At 59.4% G+C, this 22909-nt stretch overlaps 2 protein-coding genes across 6 annotated transcripts in view; both read left to right on the top strand.

Moving 5' to 3' along the window:
• GPATCH8 (G-patch domain containing 8) overlaps positions 1-12540 on the top strand; it is a 55981-nt gene extending 43441 nt beyond the window's left edge. For all 5 annotated transcript variants that reach the window (XM_082297419.1, XM_082297420.1, XM_082297422.1 and 2 more), the window contains 2 exons: positions 6090-6220; positions 6605-12540. In XM_082297419.1, coding sequence (XP_082153545.1) covers positions 6090-6220; positions 6605-10430 — 3957 coding nt within the window. In that variant the 3' untranslated portion in view covers positions 10431-12540. The remainder of the gene's footprint in view (positions 1-6089; positions 6221-6604) is intronic.
• A 1505-nt stretch (positions 12541-14045) lies between these two features.
• On the top strand, positions 14046-21868 carry ITGA2B (integrin subunit alpha 2b; the record flags this gene model as incomplete). Its single annotated transcript, XM_082297229.1, has 30 exons — positions 14046-14191; positions 14267-14397; positions 14477-14574; positions 14657-14822; positions 14891-14940; positions 15272-15317; positions 15509-15634; positions 15711-15758; positions 15998-16041; positions 16150-16209; positions 16359-16411; positions 16553-16761; positions 16871-17053; positions 17141-17186; positions 17264-17368; positions 17483-17538; positions 17616-17767; positions 17978-18091; positions 18818-18888; positions 18985-19132; positions 19537-19629; positions 19713-19792; positions 19885-19965; positions 20036-20138; positions 20238-20390; positions 20473-20583; positions 20766-20879; positions 21101-21208; positions 21283-21405; positions 21730-21868. The coding sequence occupies 30 exons, from the start codon at positions 14046-14048 to the stop codon at positions 21817-21819; spliced, it is 3108 nt and encodes a 1035-aa protein (XP_082153355.1). The 3' UTR covers positions 21820-21868.
• Positions 21869-22909: the final 1041 nt, after the last annotated feature.

Raw genomic sequence — 22909 nt, 5'->3', positions numbered from 1 at the left:
ACCCCGTGTTAGATCTGTGTGAAGATGAGTGCGAGCCCCTTATCTGGGTTGTGCCCAGTCTGTGTATTCATATCAAATAAACCTGGATGTGCAGGGCCCAGCACCTGGAGCAGCCTGCAGGAGTTGTTATGGTTGGAATTACCTTGTGTGTCAGTTATGTAGCATTTACAGTCAGCTTTTACTCTGGGGGGGGTTTTAACAATCCAAGAGCTTGGAGAATCTCACGCCATCACCTCGTTCTGCTCGTGTGCCTGCTGAGGGCTCGAGCTGTTTACTGAGTCAGTGACCCAACAGAATGAAAACATTCCCCTTCTGCATTCCCTGTGAAAAACAAACGTGTTCCTGAGTGAACCTGTGCCAGGTTCCCTGGGAGAACACAAACCAGCATTGAAATGCAGGCTTTTATGTAGCTGTTTTTTTCCCCTAAGTGTGTGGTGTTTGGGAGGTGCAGGTGATTAATTCTGCGTAGATTCTCTTTGTAAAAGGACAAAGGGAATGTATTCCATAAAGAAGTTCTTTGGGAAAGAGGGTGGAACTAAGAACTGAAAGTATAGATGAACAGTTCTCTTTGTGCCCTAATTAGCTGCATCTTTGCTTCTCCTGCCCGAGGGGGAGGGATCTGTTCAAGCACAATAAAATTACCAAAACAGTCACTGCCGAGGTTGAGGAATACTCTGAATGCAAACCCTGAACTTTACGTTTTGGGGAGACTTGGGATTTCCAAAACTTTGGGCCTCCAAGCACAGCTTGAGTGGAGAAGACTGAGGAGGGAATCTCTGAGGTACTTGGTGTTACATGGGAGGTTCTTCTACTCCAGAGATGCTTTACCCTCAGAAAACCCATCAATTAACAATAAAGGGGCTACAAGAGAACTGAGGAGGGACTTTGGGCAAGGGCATGGAGTGATAAACAAAGGGGATGGATTTAACTAAAAAGGGAGTAGGTTTAGATTAGAGATGATGAGGAAATTCTCCCCAGTGAGGGTGGGGAAGCCCTGGCACAGAGTGCCCAGAGCAGCTGGGGCTGCCCCTGGATCCCTGGCAGCGTCCCAGGCCAGGTTGGATGGGGCTTGGAGCACCCAGGACAGTGGGAGGTGTCCCTGCCATGGCAGGGGGTGGCATTGGTTGGGCTTTAAGGTCCCTTCCAACCCAACCCATTCTATATTTTTCTTAACCCAGCTAAGAAAAATATTGATTCCTTCCAGGGAGGAAATTAAGATGAAATAAAACAGCATTTGCAAGCCATTTCCCCTTTGTTCTTTTCACTTCATTTATGAGCGTGCAAAGAATGTTGATGACCAAAGATAAGCCAGGCTTGTGTTCTCACTTCAATAAAACGATCAAGGTTGCCATCCTTTGAGCTTGTGTTTAATGGTGTCGTTCACTCCCAGAAGCTTTTGGGGCAAAGAATCGAGCAGACATCAAAAGTTCAAAAAGCCAGAAATCTGCTGGCTCAGAATGAAAAGTACATGATTATTATTTTATTTTATGTGGGTTGGAAGAGAGACATGAGAACAATGGCAGGGGAGGAGGGGGCTCTGATGTCATGGGAGCTGCCTCCTGTCTCGAGCCCCAGAGATGGATCTGCTCTGACCCATCCCAATATGAGGTTTGGCATGAAAGTCTCACATCTCCAGGTCTGGTGACACGGTGTGACAGTGCTTTTGTCTTGTGAGAACAACAGGGGCTCTTTCTGCTCTGCACTTCTGGGCAAAGAATGTCTCTCAGTGGGCCTCAGTTCAGTGATGCTGTTTGGCTTTTTCACCTTAAACAGAGAAAATCCATTTACTGCTGGTCCTGAGCCTGTAAAGCTCTGCAGCCCAGCTGGGTACTGAGGAGGTCTTAGCTGGTACCATCTCATCAGCAGAATCTGGTGTGTGCTGAGTTTTTTCATGGCCCCAAGGCTGCCAGAGCTCCAGGAGCATTTGGACAACGCTCTCAGGCACAGGGTGGGATTGTTGGGGTGTCTGTGCAGGGCCAGGAGTTGGACTGGATGATCCTTGGGGGTTCCTTCCTACTTAGGACATTCCATGATGATCCAGTGGTTTTCCTGTTGCATCAGTTCCTGACTCACCCTCCTTGATTTCCCCACTTTGCTGTGCCTGGGATGGGCTCTCAGGAGCTTTTCAGCGGTGCTGTGGCGCAGCGGGTTTAAGGTGATTTGTGAGAATTGGAAGGTACTGGTGGTGGTTGCCACTTTGGCCCCTCCTGAGCCGTGCAGGGACTGGGAAATAATCCAGCACTCCAGCCTCTTTGTGCTGGAGTCCAGAGGTAGCTGCAGATTTGATACCACACCTGCTCTTTAGGAGCTCGACTTGCACTCCTGTGGAAATGTGGAGACGAGTTCAGAATTTTGTTAGAAACAAGGCTGGAAACTTAAAATACCATTCTTTGTTCCAAAGCTGAGGGGGCTGGTGGCTATTAATAAACCCCAGGAAGGCTGGAGGTAGCAAAGCACTGCCTACAGCATGTGGAAATCTGGAGAAATTTTATGTAAGTGCTGGTGATTTGTGTCACTGCTGGTCACTGCAGTGTGGCCCTTTTGGCAGGTGAAGTAATAAACCAGCAGAATATTCCTTGGCTTTATGGTCCCCGTGATCCTCCAGTCTGAAAAGACATTGCTGCTTAGATAAAGTGCTGCTTCCTCAGAAAACACACTGCCCATGGAGGAAAAAAATGCCCCTTAATTTTGAAATCCTGTGGTAGCATGAAGCATGTATTTGATTTCATACAGGTTTGGTGGCTCTAATCCTGTTGAAAAAATCATTGTCTTGCTAAGCACAGTGGGAAGAATTAAAAAGGGAGGATTCACCCCAAAATTATGAGTTCCCAGGGCTCCTTTTAGAGGGGAGAAGCTCCCTGAGGATGGTTGAGTGGCTGTGTTAAATCCTTGCTGGAATTTCTCCGTGGTGCTGGGGAAAGGGCAGTTCCATGCCCATCCAGCCTCGCTGACACCCACACATATGGTGCGGTCCAAAAAGTAATTTAGAGATTTTGGGGGATTAGAATAACAAACACTCTCCTCAGGATTAGATGGAAATTTCTTTAGTGTAAACTGAGCTTAAATATCTGTTTAGTTCAAATGATTTCCTGGGCAGGCTCAGACCTGGAGTGTGTGAGCAGCATCTCAGTGCTCCACATGCTCCCTTCACTCTGTGAACTTGTACTTCAGGCTTTGGATTGCTTCCTCCCAGTCAGGACTGGGGAGCAGGGTGGGCATGGCTGTAGTGAACTGGTTATCCACTCTTTGAGGGGATGAATCACTGGATTCGGTGACATATTTGAAACAATAAGTGAGGGCAGAGTTAGAGGTTATTTTGAGAGGTTCTGGGTATTTTTCATTCCTGCAGCAGGCTGTTCTTACAGATGAGCAGTGTGGGCTCCTGTTTTCCCCCCTTCCCCTACCCCAGGATGCATTTAGGGAAGATAATGCAGTCCAGCCAGGTCTCTTGCAGACTTTGGGTCGTTTCTGGTGAAAGGTGTGTTGGTTTAGGTCAGTCTAAGAAGCTGAGCCATGTTCTGTTCAGTATTTTACATTCCCGAGGAGCTGGCATGGTGCATTTGTGGAGCTTTTCTGTCCTGTACTTCCCCAGCAAGACCCTTTTTCCTCCTGACTCCTGTGTGACAAAAAGAAACTCAGCCTTGAGATCTCTTGGTCCTTTGTAAAACCGGACCAACTCTTCCCCAGTTTTGGAAGTATCAAATTCTCAGCAGTCTTGACACCAGGGCCGGTGGTTTGTCATCCTAAAGGGCCCGGGTCTGGGTGCAGCTGGGAGTTGCTCTGGTGCATATTCTGGACTTACAGTGCTTTGGGGTAGCTCATTTGCTTCACACCTCTAAATTGGAAGTGTTGAGAGTGGGAGGTTTGGGGGAACAGAGACACACAAAGGTCAGCATTTAATAATGGGCGTTTAATTCTGTCTGCATTCAAATTGCCACGTAATGGAGGCAGGAGAGCTTGGGGGCAGCTGCATTGTTCCTAACAGCTCTGAGCCCATTTTGTGTCCCGGGGGTGATCAGGACCATGCCTGGGGGCACAAGGGGCTCTGAGTGCACCATTGCACCTTCCTCTGGAGAGGAAAAGGTCACAGTTCATGTCTGGTGTAAATAGCTGGGTCATGCTTTTTTCCAAATGGATGAGTGATCTCGAGACTTGGCATCAGCCCCCATTAAATAGTTTTGTCAGCTGTTGGTGGCTGTAACTTCCTGGAGCATTTCAGACACGCTTTCGAAATCAGCATGAAAAAGCTGATAGCATTGCTCCATCCATCTATTTTATTTTTTTTCCTTCCTCTTGGAAAAAAATTTACTCTTCAACATTTAACATACACCACAAAACCCTTGAGCCCTTTACTTGTCCTGGTGAAAGTAGCTCTGCTGTTCCAGGTGGGATCATTGCTGTGTCCGTGCGTGTCTGTGTGTGTCCCCCTGCTCCAGCCCCCAGCTCGGTCCCGTGGCTCCGCTGGCTCCACTCCCGCTCTGTAGAATAGCTGCCACACTCCCCCACAGCTCTCTAGTAATGCTTGCTTGGTTTTTTTTTTTTCTCTCTTCCACTCTTGTTATATTTTTACTTTCTTTTTTTCTTTGTGATGTGACGTTTTCAGCTGATGTATTGAAAGCAAACCCTTCTAATTTGGGAGTCCAGATCACAAGAGTGAGTTTCTTTCTACTGGTGTCTGTAGTTGTATCTTTTTTGTATGTCCTCCCCTCTGATTTTGGTAACAATCAACCACATTTAGTAAATACAATTAGGTAAGAGAATCCTCTGTCTTGTCCAATCTCCCCCTTTTTCACAAAGCAATGTTCTCTTTACATTGGGCCAGCTTAATTCCTCTAATTTGAGCTTTGGGTTGGTTTCCAGATCCACTGTTTCTGTGTGTGGCAGTCTGACTGTGCTCCAGGAAAGAGGCAGAGTCAGCCAGCCAGAAGTATTTAGAATTCACCAGTGATTTGTACATCCTGTACAAGAATTGTTCCAAAGTGACTCCTGCTCTGAGTCCCGTTGGTCTCTCAGGCCCTTCACGAAATGCCTGAAAAACATGAAACTTTTTCCAAAAGCTGAGTACAGGATGCGTTCTGGAACTGGGCCCTTTGAAAGGGTTTTGAATTGTGCACTAAAAAAGAACAATGAGTCCCTTTAGGATGGTGGAGGTCTGTCTTTGTTGCTTTCTGTTACTTAAACTTCTGTAGAGCACTCTAAAAAAATGTTGTGAATATCCACATATATTCCAAGGAAAACCAGCAGCCTCTTCTCCTAGTGCTCTGAGACAAGGACTTTCCAAAACGTTCTGAAGTCTTGGATGTTTATTTTCTATTAGAATTGGCTACCTAGACTTCATCAGTAATGTTAGGATGTTTGAAATTCCTTGGGTTCAGGTTTGCTCCCTCATGATAAGATTCTGGGGAACTTGGTGCTTCTGCCCCCCCGAAGTATTCAACCCCAAGAGTCCCTCCTGCCTTTAGAGCAATTTGTTTCTTAGAGACCCTCAGAACTACTATCAGGAAAACAAGTAACTGGTTGTGGTGTATGTTGTATTCTGGATTTGCTCATGAAATCATTTGCATGGGATTTTTGGCTCCTTCTCCAATGTAATGGTACATTGCTTTTGTCAGATGTCATTCCTGGGTACCTCTGGCTATCAACCAGCTAATCCTTCCTTGTCCTTTGGCCCGTGCTCTTGACTCGTGTCATGCACTGTTTGTCAAGTACATCTGCACCCTGCAAGAGCAGCAAAGTAAACAATCCTTCTTCTTTTCCCCTTTTCCTTCCAGAATTTGCTTGTTGCTTCAAAATCAGCTTTGTTGTCCATGCAAAAGAAAATCGGTAATGTTGATTGGAAAGGGGTATACACAGAACTTGAAATCATAGCCAAAAGTGACCACCAGTTGTCTTTTCCTTCAGCTGCTGGGAGGATGGCAATGTGCTCCATGGGGTTTGCTGAGCTAAGATGCTCTTGCTCCATCCTGGCTCAATAAATGTCCCTGGGGAGGGGCTTGACACCGCAGTTTCCAGTGCTACAGCAAAGAGCTGCTCTTGGATAAACCACAAACAGCTTTGATCTGATCCGTCCCTGCTTTCTTTTGCCTCAGAGGTTGAAAGATCTCAAGCAAAGGGAATTTGCTCGCAATGTCTCGTCGAGATCCCGGAAAGATGAGAGGAAGCAGGAGAAAGCCCTGCGGCGCCTACATGAGCTGGCTGAGCAGAGGAGGCAGCCTGAGTGGTGAGTCTGGGTGGTCCCCAGCACCCCTGGAGCCCAGGGGCTGCAGCCCTGGGCTGGGCTGGCATTCCTGCTCTGGGATACTGCACAGGTTTTGAGAGCAAAGCTTCACACTGGTGTTTGGGGCTCATGCTGTGGTTTTGGTAGGAGCAAATTCACTAAACCGATCGTGCAGAGCATCCCCAAATTTCTTTATCCAGCAATACATTTTCTTCAGGAATTCAATATTATTAAAAACTTTGAGTGGCTGTATAATGATATTTTAATACATGTATCTGGGTACAAGAGCGCTTGAACTGTGTGAGATTGTCTCAGCTGAGGGCTGGATCCTCCTTCAGAGGGACAGGGACACCAGTCAGCTGTGTTCTCTCTCTCCCTGTTCCACAGTGCTCCTGGAAGTGGGCCCATGTTCAGGACCACCACGGTGGCTGTGGATGAGGAAGGTGGAGACGACGATGATTCCGCAGCCAACAGCGGCTCCTTCATCCAGACGAGCTCCGGCCAGGCTACGGAGATGACCACGGACAGAGGCTTCCTGAACACTGGACAAGGCACTGTGATGCCAGGCCAGACGCCCGCCCAGGGGGCACAGGCCATCAGCTTTGGCATTAAGAGCTCTCTGGGAGCTCCCCTGCAGAAGATCGGGGTGTCCTTTTCCTTCGCCAAGAAGACCCCAGTGAAGCTGGAGACCATCGCTTCTGTTTTCAAGGACCACGGGGAGGAGTCCAATTCTGCAGATGGGGCAAAAGGTGATGAGAGGGGCTCCTCGGAGGCTGGCAGCCTGCAGAAATCCGGGGAGGGTGAAGGCACCAATAATTCTGATGGCAAGGCGGAGGACGATGACCAGCACGACAAGGACAGCGGGGCTCTGGCAAGCACCTTATCCAAACTGAAGAAGATGAGGCGAGAAGATGGACCAATGGCCGTGGAACCTGAATATTACCACTACATCCCCCCAGCCCACTGTAAAGTAAAGCCCAACTTCCAATTCCTGCTTTTCATGAAGGCTACTGAGCAAACAGAAGCTGAAAATGTGAACAAAAAAAACGCGCACGAAGTGAAAAAGGGGAGTTCCCCCAAACCCAAACCAGGCAAGCACACGGAAAAGGCTGCTGAGAGCACGGGGCAGCAGAAGGAGCAAAGTACTACTGAAAGTGCAGCTCAGCAGGGCAAAACGGAACGAAAAGACATCCCAGAGAATGAAAATACACAGGAGAGCAAACACCTTTCAGAGAGCAACCCCCCCGAGCCAGACACTGCTAAAGAAGCTCCTCCTCCTGCCTTGGGCTGCAGAGATGGCTCTGAGGGACCAAAGCACCCCACAGGACCTTTTTTCCCTGTTCTGAGTAAGGATGAAAGCACGACGCTGCAGTGGCCTTCAGAGCTGCTTATCTTCACCAAAGCTGAGCCCTCTGTGTCCTACAGCTGCAACCCCCTGTACTTCGACTTCAAGCTCTCCCGGAACAAGGATGCAAAAGGGAAAGGGGCAGAGAAATCCAAGGATCCAGGGGGGCTTTGTAAAGACAACACTCAGAGCACAGAACCTGGTGAGGTGAGCAAAGCCAAGGAGGCTGAAAGTGTAGGGAACAGTTCTGCTCAAAAAATGGAGAACAAATCCCAGGGCAAGCAGGAGTCTGGTCTGGGAGGTGTCGGTAAGGGAGAGGGGGAGGACAACAGTAAGAGCATAACGGGTAAGAGTAAATCTGGAAGGTCCCATAAACACAAAAAGAAAAAGAAGCACAAAAAGTCCAGCAGACACAAACGCAAACACAAGGAGGAAGCTGAGGAGAAGGCCCGGAAAGCTGAGCTGGGGGAAGAGAAACCCAAGAAACGGAAAAGGCACAGGCACAAAAAAGGTAAATCCTCCCTTTCTACAGAGTCGGACCGGGCACTGAAACCTGAACTCTCCGAAGACTGCAGCCATTTCCAGAAGAAAAAGCGATGCTCCCAGGAGTTCCAGAGGAAATCCCTGTCTGCTGAGGAGGGGAGCAGCAGTAAAAAAGAGGACGGAGGTAACTCCTGCCAAGAGCATGGCAGCAAAAAACACAAGGCTGAGCTTCAACAGGTGCCTGGTGTGAGGAGGCGCTGCCCGGCTCTGTCCCAGGCCCGGAGCGGCCGCCGGAGCCGGCAGAGCAGCGGCGACGACGACAGCGACGAGGGCTCCCCCGGCAAGCACTGCCGCCAGAAGTCCCCGTCGCAGTACAGCGACGACTACGACTCGGGCAGCGAGCACTCGCGCAGCCGCTCCCGCTCGGGCCACAGGCACTCCTCGCACAGGTCCTACTCCAGCAGCTCGGACGCGTCCTCGGAGCACAGCCGCTACAGCCGCCGCAGGAGCTACTCGGAAGACAGCTACAGCGACTACAGCGACCGCTCCCGCTGCCACTCCAAGCGCTCCCAGGACTCAGAGGATGACTCCGACTACAACAGCTCAAACCATCGCTCGAAGCGGCGCAAATACTCCTCGTCGGAAGATGACTACAGCTCGAGCAGGAGCAGGTCCAGGAGCCGGAGCAGGAGCCGAACCCACCCTCGAGGCAGGTCGAGATCGAGGAGCCGGGGCAGGAGCCGCAGCAGCAGCTGCAGCCGCAGTCGCAGCAAGAGGAGGAGCCGCAGCGTGACGGGCCGGAGCTGGAAGCGCAGCCGCAGCTACAGCCGGGACCGCAGCCGCAGCACCCGCAGCCACTCGCAGAGGTCCCTGTCCCGGAAGGGCTCGCGGGGCCACGAGAGCCCCGAGGAGCGAAGGTCTGGCAGAAGGGACTTCATCAGGTCCAAGATCTACCGCTCCCAATCTCCCCACTATTTCCGGACAGGTCGAGGTGAAGGGTCACTGCTGAAGAAAGAGGATGGCAAAGGAGAGGATCTGAAAGGATCTGGCTCCCTCTCCCAGAACAGCAGCGGCTCTGGCATGGCGCGGGCCTCGGAAGGAGACTGCAGTCCTGAGGAGAGGAACTCCGTCACTGCAAAGCTGCTCCTGGAAAAGGTGCAGTCCAGGAAGGTTGAGAAGAAGCCCTGTGTCACTGATGAGATGCTGTCAGGGGCAAACAAGGTGGGCATAAAGCTCAAAGATCCTCCCCAGGGCTACTTTGGCCCCAAACTGCCTCCTTCCTTAGGCAACAAACCAGTTCTCCCTTTAATTGGGAAGCTGCCAACCATTCGGAAGCCAAACTCCAAAAGATACGAGGAGTCTGGCTTGGAGAGGGGCGAGGAGCAGGAGCTGTCGGATGCCGAGGATGGTTCCCAAGGCATGGAGGAGGGTCAGCTGGCCGGCCAGTCTCTCCTGGAAGATGTGGTGATGGTAATTCAGGACAAACCTCTGGATGAGCAGAAACGTGATGAAGCTGCCGTGGAGATGCCGTCCCTTCCCCTGGACGCGCCGGCGCTCCCCGAGTGCTTTGGCTCCGGAGACCTGGTCGTGCCACACAACTTCCTCTCGGATCCGAGCGATGGTGATGGGCCGGAGCCTATGGATGGGGGCAACCAGCCAGTCCCAGTGGAAACCAGTATGATGCCCTTAGTTCCAGATGTTGAGCACTTTCCTGGCTACGTGCCTCAGAGTGGGGAGCCGAGCATGGAAGGGGATCGGGAAGGGGCAGAAGATTCCTCTCTAGCCCCGCTGGAGAGCCAGCCCATCACCTTCACCCCCGAGGAGATGGAGAAGTACAGCAAGCTGCAGCAGGCGGCCCAGCAGCACATCCAGCAGCAGCTGCTGGCCAAGCAAGTCAAGGCCTTCCCCGCCTCAGCCGCCCTGGCGCCGGCCGCACCCGCGCTCCAGCCCATCCACATCCAGCAGCCGGCAGCGGCGTCAGCCACGTCCATCACGACAGTGCAGCACGCCATCCTGCAGCACCACGCTGCCGCTGCCGCCGCCGCCATCGGCATCCACCCCCACCCGCACCCGCAGCCCCTCGCTCAGGTCCACCACATCCCCCAGCCACACCTGACACCCATTTCCTTGTCCCACCTGACCCACTCAATTATTCCGGGGCACCCCGCCACGTTCCTGGCCAGCCATCCCATCCACATCATTCCGGCGTCCGCCATCCACCCGGGCCCCTTCACCTTCCACCCGGTCCCTCACGCTCTCTACCCGACCCTCCTGGCTCCCAGGCCTGCGGCAGCTGCTGCTGCCACAGCCCTGCACCTCCACCCCCTGCTGCACCCCATTTTCTCAGGACAGGACTTGCAGCATCCACCCAGCCATGGCACATGAAGGACAAAATGAAGGAACCTCGGAGGAAGGAGAATATTTGGTGTTTTGGGAAGGGGTTGGAGTCGAGCCAGTGGGCAGGTGAGGCCTGAGCACTTCCTTTCACTCTTGAGCAGCCAAAGAAGCCGAGGCTCGAGGGCTGGGCTGTTGGCTGTATCCACGCCCAGGGATGTCTCGCTCCGACGCCTCCATGCACGCAGCAGCACCGCTCCAGAAGAACCATTTCACCTTTGGAACAGCGAGACACTTGGAAAGGCTTTTTTCCCCTGGATTCTTACACTTGGTCATCTTCCTTCTGCCACCTTGTATATGATAAATGAAGTTTCATACACACTAATAGGTTCTCTAAAAATCCTTTTAATGAGGTCATCTAATTAAGATAGCATGATTGAATCCGGCTTGTAATCGGCAATGGAACATCGGGAGCTGTCGGCTGTGGAGGGGCTGGAGGCCTCAGTTTTCAGGCATTGCAGGAGGTTCCTTGGCCCCCATCACTGCACATGTGGGTTTTTCTTGGTGAGAGCAGCAAAGGTGGAAGTAAGATCTTGGTGTAAAGAGGAGGAGGAGCTCTGTGTGTGTGTGCCCAGAGCTCCCATCCTTCTCCATCCTGCATCCGCGTTCTCCCGCGCCAGGACATGCCTGGATATCCCAGACTGGAGAGGTGTTCTCCGGGTAGGGGTTGGGATTCCAGTCTGGGCTTTGACCAGTTTTCTCCTGAAAGGGGGGAAAAACTCACTCTGAATTCCATCTTCTGTGGTGTTGGGAAAGAAGCACTGGGATGGGAGAGAGGAGGAAAATCCTGTTAGGAATTGAAGCAATACAGAGGACAGGGGAGTGTGGCCGGGGTGTAAAGCGTGTTCTTTCCTCTGTAACACTGATGGTTTCCTTATTAATTTATAGGATTTTTTTTTTTAATGTAAAGAATTGCACTGAACTCTGTAAACAAAGATGCTGCTTTTTGTAGCTCCAATCAAAGGTTACATTTGTAGTATATCGCAATAATATTTTTTACAGCCAGTTCTTAGTGGTACCTGTTCTGGTGGCTTCTGTGTAAATATGTTTGCTGTAGGTGACCCAAGACACTTGTAAAGGTTCAATTTATAGTTTCAGCTAGATGCAGAACAACTAAGCATGTATATTTTATCAAGCTCATGTATTTTTGAAGTTTTTATGTACTATAAAATGTAAAAACAAAAAAAAATTCCTCATTTAGAATTTTGCAGAAGAAAAAACCCAACAGGTGAGACTTGGGCAAGGTGAGGGGTGTGGGGGTAGCAGTGACTCTGCAGGTAATGCTGCGTTCCTCCCTGCCATAGGAATGGGCACTGGAGCAGCCTGGGGAGCAGCAGGAATTCGGGCTGCTCCCAGAGTACACATTGCCCTTTTTACCCGTTTTTCCTTTCCTTTTCCTCCCCTTTGGAGGAGGCTGGTGCAGGGGGAGCCTTGGGACTGTTCCCATCCCACACACAGGGTCACTCCGAGTTACTCCATAAGGGATTTCCCTGTTCTCCCAGCATGGCCCCGGCTGCAGGTGGCACTGCCCCGTGGGAGCTGCCCCCTCCCAGCGCAGGGGCTGAGCTGCTGCTGTCCCCTCTCACCGGGCACTGTGGCTGTCACAGCCCTTGGGGCACCACCGCTGGAGGGAGGGATTTCAGAGCAGTGGGGGGACACGGTGACATCCGTGTCCCTTTCCTTGTCCCCTTCCCCATCCTCATCTTCCCTGTCCCCTCCTGGAGCACAGCACGAGACCAGGCAGAGTCAAAGGCTCAAAACCCCCTGAGCTCCCTCACTGTGTAAACGAGAAATTGGAGCAGGTCAGAGTGACAGCAGTCACAAAAAAGGGACTCAATTTCCTGTAAATACCGAACAATTCAGTGTTACTGTCAGAGCTGAGCTTCGTAGGGCTCCGTGTCCCAGCCCTGTCACGCTGTGGGCAGGGATTGTTTTTGGACTTCAGGATAGCGCTAAAATAATTAACCTGTCATTACTTAACGAGCATAAACAGACTGTATTTAACTTTGTCACATAAGATATATATATAAATATATATATATGCTGTAAAATGAGGGAAAAAAACCTTTCTAATAAACCAATGATTTGTGGAAAAAAAGGCGATGGTTTGTGGTGGTGTGGAGTTGCTGTGTAGACCACCAGCCCCTCCTTTCCTAACCAAAGGCCCTGGTTTGGTTACAGGGAAAAAATCCAAACCCCTGCATGCCAGCAGGGTCGTCGGGGTCCAGGGTGCCACCTGCCCTTCCCTGGCGGTAGCCCTGGAAGGAGGTGGCTGATGAGGGATGGTGCGGAAGTGCTGAAAGAAACAGGAAATTAAGTAATTGGATAGAAGAAAGAATTCGAACTGCCCTGAAGGGGTCTGGTGTGGTCTCCAGCTGAGTTCAGATGCTGCTGCCAGCCGGGGATGAGACCTCCCAAAGAGGAGCAGCTGTCCCTGAGTCCTGTGTCCTCCTCTCCCGGGGCACAGAGCTGATCCGGGCTCAGCTGAACCCTTCCCACCCCGCGTAGCTCTGCCACGGCTTTGGGCAAATCCCACTCTCTTCCAACTGCAGCTGCTCCAGGGTGGCCGAGAGGCTCCAGCTGCTCCGAAGGGCTGGAGCAGCCCCGGCTCTGGGGGCTGTGTCCCCCATCAGGGGCCAAGGTGCCGTTTGGCTCTGCGGGGACCCCCCTGTGCCCCTCGAGACCCCCCGCCTCCCCTGTCCTGCTTCCCACCTGCAACTTCAGAGATGGAGAGGAGGAAAGCTGCTTTTCACACGGGCTGGCTCCCGGGGAGATGCTCCGGGGCCTCTCCCGGCCCCCGGCTCTGGGTTGGCACGAGGAGCTGCCCGAGAGTCCTTAATGAATAGAGTTTAAATTAATTCTGCAGGGGCGTTCGGGGGCTGCCGGCGCTGTCCGGGCAGGGTTGAGCCCCCGCGGCTGCCGCAGGCCTGGCTTGGCTGCGGGGCCCCGGCTGTTCCGCGGGGACAGGGACACGCCTCGCTCATTTGGCTGTGGGCTGTCCCTACCGTGCCCCCCGTCCCTTGCCAGAGCCCTGCACAGCGCTGGTGCTGCCGGCCCCCCTCTCCCCTGGCAGGGTTTTGGGGTGTCCCTGCCCTGGGGAAGGGGACACAGTGTGGGGGTGATGCCCAGCGCTGGCGGGCTCGGTGCTGTCAGCTCCGTCCGGCTGCGGAGGGGATATCGGGGGCGATGGAGGGGCCCTGTGCCCTGCTGTCCTCCCCCCTCCTCGCTACATTTCCGCTGGTAGGGACTGCCCGCACCCCGAAATAGCCACCCCAAGATGGACATCCCAAAATAGCCACCCTAAGACCGGCACCCCGCGGCGGGCTGGGTGCGGCCCCGGCGGGCGGTAGGCTCAGGCTGCTGTGGCCGTGTCCCCAGCCTGTCACCGTGTCTTCCGGTGGCACTGCCACCTCCTGTCCCCCGCCCTGCTCCCATCCATCTCCCCCGCACCTCTCTGGCTCCCTGCAGGAGCGGATGTGCCTCCGGGGAGGTCCTTCCTGTGTTCCCCGTTCCCGCTGGCCCCGTCCCCAGCTGCGTCCCCCGAGATAAGCCAGGGACGCCCCGGGACGGGCTGTGCCGGGGCTGTGGCCACATTTTGGGGCGACGATGGGGCTGCTGCGGGTGCTGCTGCTCCTCGGGGGGCTGCGCCTGCCCCCCACCCTGGGGCTTCTCCAGGACCCCCCCACCACCTTCGATGGACCCCCCGGCAGCTATTTCGGCTTCGCCCTGGATTTCCACATGAGCGAGGGAAGGTAGAGAGGCACCGGGGTGTCGAGGTCGGACACGGCACCCGCCCCCCGACCCTGACACCTGCTCTGCCTCCCCAGGCCCACCGTGGCGGTGGGGGCCCCCCGTGCCAACACCTCCCAGCCCGGAGTGGCTCAGCCCGGCGCCGTCTTCCTCTGCTCCTGGCCCCCCAACAAGACCCCCTGCCACCCCCTCCCCATCGACACTGCGGGTGAGTGGGCGCCGTGGGGCGGGGGGTGGGCGCCGGGGGGGTGCCAGCTCCGCACATTCCCCTTCTCCCGCTCCCCCAGGGGACGAGATCGAGAGCCAGGGCACCTTGGAGCTCCACACCTACAAGTCGCACCAGTGGCTGGGAGCGTCCGTCACCAGCTGGGACGGGAAACTGGTGGTGAGTGCACCCGGGGGGGGGATGTGGGCAGCCTTGGGTGGCGGCGGGGCGGGCACCCAGCCTGTCCCACCGCCGTGCCCAGGTCTGTGCCCCGCTGCAGCACTGGAACGCGATGGAGGGGCAGCACGAGGCGTTCCGCACCCCGACGGGCACCTGCTTCGTGCACAGCCCGGGGCAGCGGCGCGCGGTGTGGTACTCGCCCTGCCGCGACCGGACCATGGCCGGCACCTACCGCCAGACGAACTACGGTGAGCGGGGATCGGGGGCGGGGGGTGCCCCAAGCCGGCGTCGGTCTGACCCTGCCCTGTGCCCTCAGTGCACGACAAGCGCTACTGCGAGATCGGCTTCAGCGCCGCTGTCACCCCGGTGAGAGGGGACCTGAGGGGCTCGGGGGACTCGGGGGACTTGGGGGACTCGGGAACCTTGGGGGGGTCAGGGGGCTGCGTGGCCGGGGTGCCCCCCGGGATGCCCATGGGGTGCTGATAGAGATGCAGAGGGTGTGGCCAGGATGGTACCTGGGTGTAACGGTGGGGGACGTTGGGGTGGGGATGCTGAGGTGGGGGATGCTGGAGTGGGAATTCCAGGAGGAGAGATCCTAGGAGTGGGGGGGATGCTTGGGTGGGGGATACTTGGGTGAGGATGCTTGGGGGAGATGCCAGGGTGCCCCGGGGTGATGCTGAGCCAGCTCCTCCCTCAGGACGGGACGCTGGTGCTGGGTGCCCCCGGCGGGTACTACTTCTCGGGTGAGTCCTTCCCGCCGGCGTTGCCACCCCGGCTGGTGTTCCCGGGCTGCTCCCTTTGAGTGGGCACGGCGGGAGGAGGGCACCCCGGATGGGGTACCCCGTAAGTGCCACCCGCAGTGGCACTGGCAGCCCAGGGCGCGTGGCAGCGGGTGCCCCGGCAGTGCCGGTGCTCCCCCCGCGGTGTCCCCCAGGGCTCGTATACTCGGTGGAGCTGGACAAGATCCTCAGGCGCTTCCTCGGCACGTCCCTGCTGTGGCCGGGGAGCCCCGGGCGCCCCACGGCGCCGGTGTCCAGCGACTACGAGGACGGGTACCGGGGTGAGCAGGGGGCACGGGCACCCTGCCCCACTGCCAGCTCCTGCTCCCGGGGTCACCAGTGCCCATCTCCCTGCAGGGTACTCGGTGGCTGTGGGCGAGTTTGATGGCAACCCCAAAACCAAAGGTAGGGCTGGGGGGTGCAGGGGACAGGGGGGTTGGTGGGCCTGGGGCATCCCCTGCTTCCCTTCCCGAGGGGGCTGCACAGAGGTTGTGCCAGGACAGGGGGTCCCATCCATCTCTGTGCCCTCATGCCCCCATGTCGCACCAGGGGTATCCCTGTGCCCACCCCAGTGCCGGGGGTGTCACCGTGCTCCCCTCAATGTCCCAGTGTGGGGGGGCACTCAGGGCTCTCATCCCTCGCAGAGTATGTGGTGGGGGTCCCCAACAAGAGCAACACGAGGGGTGAGGTGAGTGCTGCGGAGTGCCCGGTGCCGGTGCCTGGCCGAGGGGACACCAGGGGACGCCACCATGTGTCACCCCGGGCTGGGGCTGGCGTCTGACACTGCCCTGGGCAGGTGGAGATCTTCTCTGCGGGGGACACTCTGCGCTGGCTGCGAGGCATCGCCAGCCAGCAGGTACCCCTGCCCTGTGCCACCCCCAGCACCCCCGGTGCTCCACAGCACTCCTGCCCCCCATCCCAGCACCCCCTTGCTCCCCCAGCCCCCCCGACCTGGGGGGGACCCTGGCAGCCCCCGGTGGCACCCTCTACCCGGACCCTTTCCAGGTGGCTTCGTACTTCGGGCACACGGTGGCAGTGGCCGATGTCGATGGGGACGGGTGAGAGCAGGGACAGTCCCCGCCCCCCCCCCCCCCCCTCCACGGGGACACCCAGGGGTGCTGCCGCGTGCCTGGCACACCGCTGGGTGCCCCCGGCCCCCAAATCTGGGGACCCTGACCTTGACCCCGCGCCGGGCACAGGCGGGACGACCTGCTGGTGGGTGCCCCCCTGTACATGGCCCGGCGCCCCGACGGGCAGCGCAGCGAACTGGGGCGCCTCTACCTCTACCTGGGGCGGGGACAGCAGCCCCTCGCCGGGCCGCCCCAGACCCTGACGGGCACCCACCCCTACGGCCGCTTCGCCGCCGCCATCGCCAGCCTCGGGGACCTGGACAAGGACGGCTTCGGCGGTAACACCGCGGCGGCGTGGGGCGGGGGCCGTGCCACCCCCGGTGCCGCGCCTTGGGGAAACTGAGGCAGAACAGCCTGGGCGGGCGCTCACGTCCCTTCTGTCCCCAGACGTGGCCGTGGGTGCCCCGCAGGGGGGTGACAGTGGCAGCGGGCAGGTCTTCATCTTCCGCGGGCAGAGCGAGGGGCTGGCGCCGGTGCCCACGCAGCTCCTCAACAGCCCCTTCCCCGGCCCCGCCGCCTTCGGCTTCGCCCTGCGTGGTGCCATCGACCTGGACGGCAACGGCTACGCGGGTACAGCCCTGGCACGACACCGCCCTGCCACCGCCCTGCCACCCCGGTGTCACCACCCCGGCGCCGACCCTCTGCTTGTCCCCGCAGATCTGCTCGTGGGGGCTTACGGGGCGGCCAAGGTGGCCGTGTACCAGTGAGTGCCCGTCCCTGCGGTGGCCCGGGGCTCCCTGCTGGGTCCCCTGGCACCTCAGCAATATCCCCGTGCCCCAGGGGACTACCCGTGGTGGTGGCCCAGACCCAGCTGAGTGTCCCCGACGGGCTGAACCCTGAGGTCCTGGACTGTGTCCTGCCCGGCTCCAGTGTCCGTGTCAGCTGGTGAGGGGGCACTGCCGCGGGAACACTATGGGGACCCCACTGTGGGGACCATGGGGACCCCACCGTGGGGATGGGACAGGTCCCTGAGCACCTGTTGGTGTTGACCACCCGCAGCTTCCACGTGGTGTTTTGTGTCAGCGTGACGGGCCAGCGCATCCCTCAGAGGATCTGTGAGTGCCAGTGTCACCCGGGGGGCACACGGGCACTGCGGGGATGTCACCAGTGTCACCCTCCCATTCCCCACCAGACCTGGAGGCCGAGCTGCAGCTGGACCGGCTGAAGCCCCGGTCGTCGCGCAGGGTCCTGCTGCTGCAGGGACACCAATCGTCCTGGCAGGAACAGCTGGTGGTGGCACCGGGGACACCCCCTGTGTGCAGCAACCTCACCGCCTACCTGCGGGTACGGGCACAGCGACAGCGCGGCAGAGGGTGGGGGACAGGAACGGGGATGTGGCATCCCCAGCCAGGATGGGGACAGGGATCGGGGATAACAGTGTCCCCGTGTCCCAGAAGGGTGAGTAACAGGGATGGGGACAGTGATGGGTGGGGGCCCTAGGGTGGGGTGGGCACGGAATGCCCTCCAGAGTGCTCTGCCCACGGGTGTCCCCAGGACAAGGCCGAGTTCAAGGACAAGCTGAGCCCGGTGGCCCTGAGCGTGGCCCTGACGCTGCCCAGAGAGGCCCCGGGGCTGGTGCTCTACGGGGACACCCTGGTGCAGGCACAGGTAGGGGGGACGTGGCTGTGGGGGGACGTCACCATGGTGACACGGGGTGGGCTCATCCCCACGGCTGGGCCAGGGCACGTGTGGGTACCCCCAGCCCGGGTGTGCTCAGCTCCGGGGTTCCCAGCCTGTACCAGTGTCCCCAACATCCCCCTGGGACATTGTCCCTGTCCCCGCCACAGTCCCCAGTTTCCATCGGGATGTGGCTCCTACCCCCCCACTGTCCCTCATTCCCCCTGGAATGTGCCCCCCCACTGTCCCTGCCACTCCCTGGCATATCCCTCCTGTTCTGCCCTCTGTGCTCACCCTGCAGTCCCCAATCTGCAGTCCCCTGGGATATCCCTTCTGTACCCAGCACTGTCCCCATTCCCACCCCGAGAATGTCCCCTCTGCCATCCCCAATCCCTCCCCAGGATCTCCCCCTGATGTCCCTGCTCCCTCCTTGGTGTGTCCCCAGTCGTCCCCTGGATGTCCCCTCTGCTGTCCCCATTCTTCCCTCCCGGAGACGTCACCTCCCTCCGCTCCACCATCCCCAGTCTCTCCCTGGAACGTCCCCTCTCTACCCTGTCCTGTCCCAAATCTTCCCTCTGGGATGTCCTCTCTGGTCCCCCGACCAGCCCAATCCCTCCCCAGGATGTCCCCCCGTGTCCCCTGCTGTCCCCAATGACTCCCCCTCCCGCACCTCACCCTGGATGGGGGATTCCCTGTCCCCTCCCTGTCCCCTCCCAGACCCACATCATCCTGGAGGACTGTGGCGATGACAACCTCTGTGTCCCCGACCTCCACCTGGCCGCTGACACGTGAGCACCGCGGGGGGGGGGGGGGGGGGGGGGGGGGGGTGTGAGGGAGTGCTCGGTGTCCCCTCGGGGTGCTGAGCCTTGTCCCCATGTCCCCAGCCCCAGCCAACGCCTGCTGATCGGGGCGGAGGCCGCGCTCTCCCTGCGCGCCAACGCCACCAACGCGGGCGAAGGCGCCTTCGAGGCCGAGCTGAGGGTGCAGCTGCCCCCCGGCACCCACTACCAGGCTGCCCGCAGCACCATCCCGGTGGGTGTCGAGTGCGGGGTAACGGGGCTGATGGGGGGAGGGAGGGGTCATGTCCTGTCCTTGGTAGCCATCACCGTTTTTGGGGGTGCCCAGTGGTGATGGGTGCTGGGGGATGCCCAGCACAGGGAGTGACCCACATCGGGGGGCTTACACTGTATCCTCCATCTCCATCATCTTCCATGGCTGCGCCTGGTGGGGATGGGTGCCCAGGGACCCTGGGTTGGGGGGCTCATGTCCTGCCCTTGGTGGCCATCACCCTCCATGGCGTGCCCACTGGTGATGGACGTTCAGGGGTGTCTGGAGTGTGGGGCTCAAGCCCTGCCCTCAGCTCGTGCAGGTCCCCAGGGTGGTTGGCTCGTGGGGGGGTCCATGATGTGTCCCTGTCCCATGTCCCCACCCCGCAGGGGCAGGAGAAGCTCAGCTGCAACCCCAAGAAGGAGAATGGGACCCGTGTGGTACTCTGTGAGTTGGGCAACCCCATGAAAGCGGGAGCCCAGGTAAGGAGACAGGGGGTCCCTGCTGTGCCCGTCACCCATTGGGGCTGGTCACCCACCTGCCCCTCTCCTGTGCTGTCCCGCAGATCACCGTGGACTTGGAGCTGAGCGTGTCCGGGCTGGAGGACATGGGGGACGCCATCACCTTCCACCTCCAGCTGCGGAGGTGACGCCCTGCTGTCCCCCTGCCCCCCACCCACTGCTGGGACACGGTGCCCAAACTCAGAGTCCGTCCCTCATGTCTCTGTGTCCCCGCAGCAAGAACAGCCCCAGCCCCAGCAACGCGTCGGTGACGGTGACAGTGCCCGTGGAGGCAGAGGCAGAGATGGAGCTGCGAGGGTGAGGGTCTGGGGGGACATGGGGACAATGGGGGGGACAGAGCGGGACACTGACCCTCCTCTCCCACCAGCACCTCCCTGCCTGCCACCACGGTGCTGCCCACGAGCTGGCACCGGGTGGAGGGCAGCCGGCGGCTCGAGGACCACGGCATCAAGGTGGAGCACATCTATGAGGTGGGACACTGCACCCGCGGGTGCTCAGGGGATGTCCCCCTCTGTCCCCTCCCCGGCGTCACCCCCTGTGCTGGGCATCACTCCACCGTCCTCCTGCAGCTCCACAACAAAGGTCCCGGCACCGTCAGCGGGGTCACTCTGAGCCTCGCCGTCCCCCACCAGCTGGGCGACCACGTCCTGCTCTACCTGCTGGAGCTGGGCACCGAGGGGGGCATGAACTGCTCCCACCACCCCGCCCTCAACCCCGCCCAGGTAGGGGCTGCGGGGCCGCTGCCCACCCCCGGGCGCTGGGGCGAGTCAGGGCAGTGGGTGCCACCTCTGTGTCCCCTTCCAGCTGGAGATCCCCCGCCCGACCGCCGCAGCGCCCGGGAACGGCACCCACCAGCGGGAGCGCCGGGAGGCGGAGCCGCCCCCGGGAGCCGGCCTGGGGGACCTCGTCCGTGTGGTGAGCGGGTGACCCCGGGGAGCTGCGGGCTGTGATGGGTGAGGGGCTGGGGGGTGCCAGGGCGGGGGACAGCATCCCTTGGGTGACCCTGGGGACCTGCAGCCCATGGTGGGTACAGGGCTGGGAGTGTCCCCTGGGCTGGGGGCCCCCCAGCACCCCCAGCACCCACCGTTGTCCCTCAGGACTGTGACAATGCCACGTGCGTGGACATCACCTGCCACGTGCCCAGCCTGGGCAAGGACCAGCGGGCATTGGTCAGCATCCACGCCCTGCTCTGGATGGACACCCTGCAGCAGGTACTGTCCCCTCCTGGGGGCAGAGGGGTTGGGGTGGCACTGTGGCCACAGGGCATCCCTGCCGTGGCCCTTCCTGCATGGTGGTCCCCAGAGAGCACCCTGGGGATACCATGTGTGGGGTCATGGGTGCCCTGTTAGCTGCCAGCACCCCTGACGCCAGGTTCCCATGTGTTCCCATGTGTCCCCATGTGTCCCTCGTGTGTCACCTCGTCCGTCCCTAGCGGGAGCACCTCCTGACACAGTTCTGCATCCAGTCACAAGCGTGGTTCAACACCTCGGCCATGCCCTACCGCGTCCAGCCCCGGGTCCTGCCCACCGGCAAGGCCGAGGTAGGGCTGGCTGGGTGTGGGGACACAGGGACAGGCCGTGGTGGCAGCGGTGTCACCCACCTGTCCCTCTGCAGACCGACACCCACGTGGTGCGTGCCAGCCCCGGGGGCGAGGGCCCTGTGCCAGTGTGGTGGGTGGTGCTGGGGGTCCTGGCCGGGCTCCTGCTCCTCACCCTCCTCGTCCTCCTCATGTGGAAGGTGAGTGGGCCCAGGGGGACACTGGGGACGCTGGTGACATCCACCATGGTTGTGGGGCCTCACCGGCACCAGAGGGACCATGAAACATGGGACATAGTGCTGCGGGCGGGGGATGTGGGGCAGGATGGGGGGACAGCAGCACAGGTGATGCCGTGAGGTCCCAGGCGGGTGACACCGTGGGATCCCCAGAGGCTGGTGCCAGGGGGTCCCTCAGGAGCTGTCATGGGGTCCCTGTGGCACCTCTGGGGGGCTGATGCTGTGGGATCCCCGGGGTTGGTGCCGCGGGGTCCCCCGGGGTCCGACTGTCACCGTGTCCCCTTCCAGACGGGTTTCTTCAAGAGGACGCGCCCGCCCACCGAGGGGGACACACAGGAGCCGGTCCAGGCCCAGGAGCCGGGGGATGCCCAGGACTAGCGGTGTCCCCGGGGTCCCCCTGTGCCCCACTCCCGCGCAGCCCCCCCGAGTGCCCGTGGGACCCCAGCCCCCCTCTGCTCCCCCCGGACAATAAATCCCCGCCTGGCCCTCGGGTGCTGCCCATGGCGATGTGGTTGTGCCCCCCCGGACCCGTACCGGGGGGGTCCCGCAGGGGACACGGCGCAGCAGGGGGGCAGGGAGGCTTTTGGGGACCCCCGTGTGCCCTTGTGGGGTGCCCCGGGAGGGCGGTGGGGGTTGGTCCCGGGGTCAGTCCTGGGGGCTTGTGCAGCGCTTTGGGATCCGTACCGGGGCTGGTGCTGGTACCGTGGGTGGGTCACGGTACCGGGGTCAGTCCCGAGGATGAGTCCGGGGGGTCGGGGCAGTGCCAAGGGCCAGTCCCGAAATGCCGCTGCGGTACCGGGGGTCGACAGTGAGGCTCAAGGAAGTACCGGGAGTGGGTCCTGGGGTGCTGGTGCCGGTACTGGGTCAGTCCGGGGATGCCGGTGCAGGTACCATGTCCTTGTCCCGGGACTTGGAGCGGAGCCGGGAATGGGTCCCGGGAGGCCTGTGCGGTACCGCGGGCAGTGCGAGGCTGCCGGTGGCAGTATCGGAGTGAGTCCCGCAGTGCGGGTCCCGGTCCTGGTTCCGGGGTGGTACCGGGGGTGGGTACAGGGGTCGGGATCGGTACCGGGGGCAGTGCCGGGGCTCGAGGCAGTGTCAGAGGTGGATCCGGGGGTCGGTGCCGATGTCGGGGGCGGGTCCTGAGATTCCGCTGCCAATACCAGGGTCAGTCCCGGGATGCCGATGCCGGTACCGAGTCCCGGTACAGGTCCCGCAGCGGTCCCGGGGAGGGGCTGCGGAGGCAATTGCGGTACCGGCGATGGGTCCCGGCCCTCCCTCCCAGGGCAGTGCAGGGGGCGGTGCCGGGGGTCTGGGGCGGCACCGGGGGTGGGTCTGGGGGTCTCGGGGCGGTGCCGGGGGTGGTCCCGGTGCCGGGGCGGTGCCGCTCCGGGGGTGGGCACTGGGCGGCCGTGCCCGGCGGCTCCGGCAGGTGGAGCCCGGTCCCCGCGGCGGGCGAGCGGACGGGCCG

The sequence above is a fragment of the Coloeus monedula genome (genome assembly GCF_965178545.1).
Source record: "Coloeus monedula genome assembly, chromosome: 26".
NCBI lineage: Eukaryota > Metazoa > Chordata > Aves > Passeriformes > Corvidae > Coloeus > Coloeus monedula.
The sequence above is the reverse complement of the archived record's forward strand: the minus strand, read 5'-3'. Positions and strand labels throughout refer to the sequence as shown.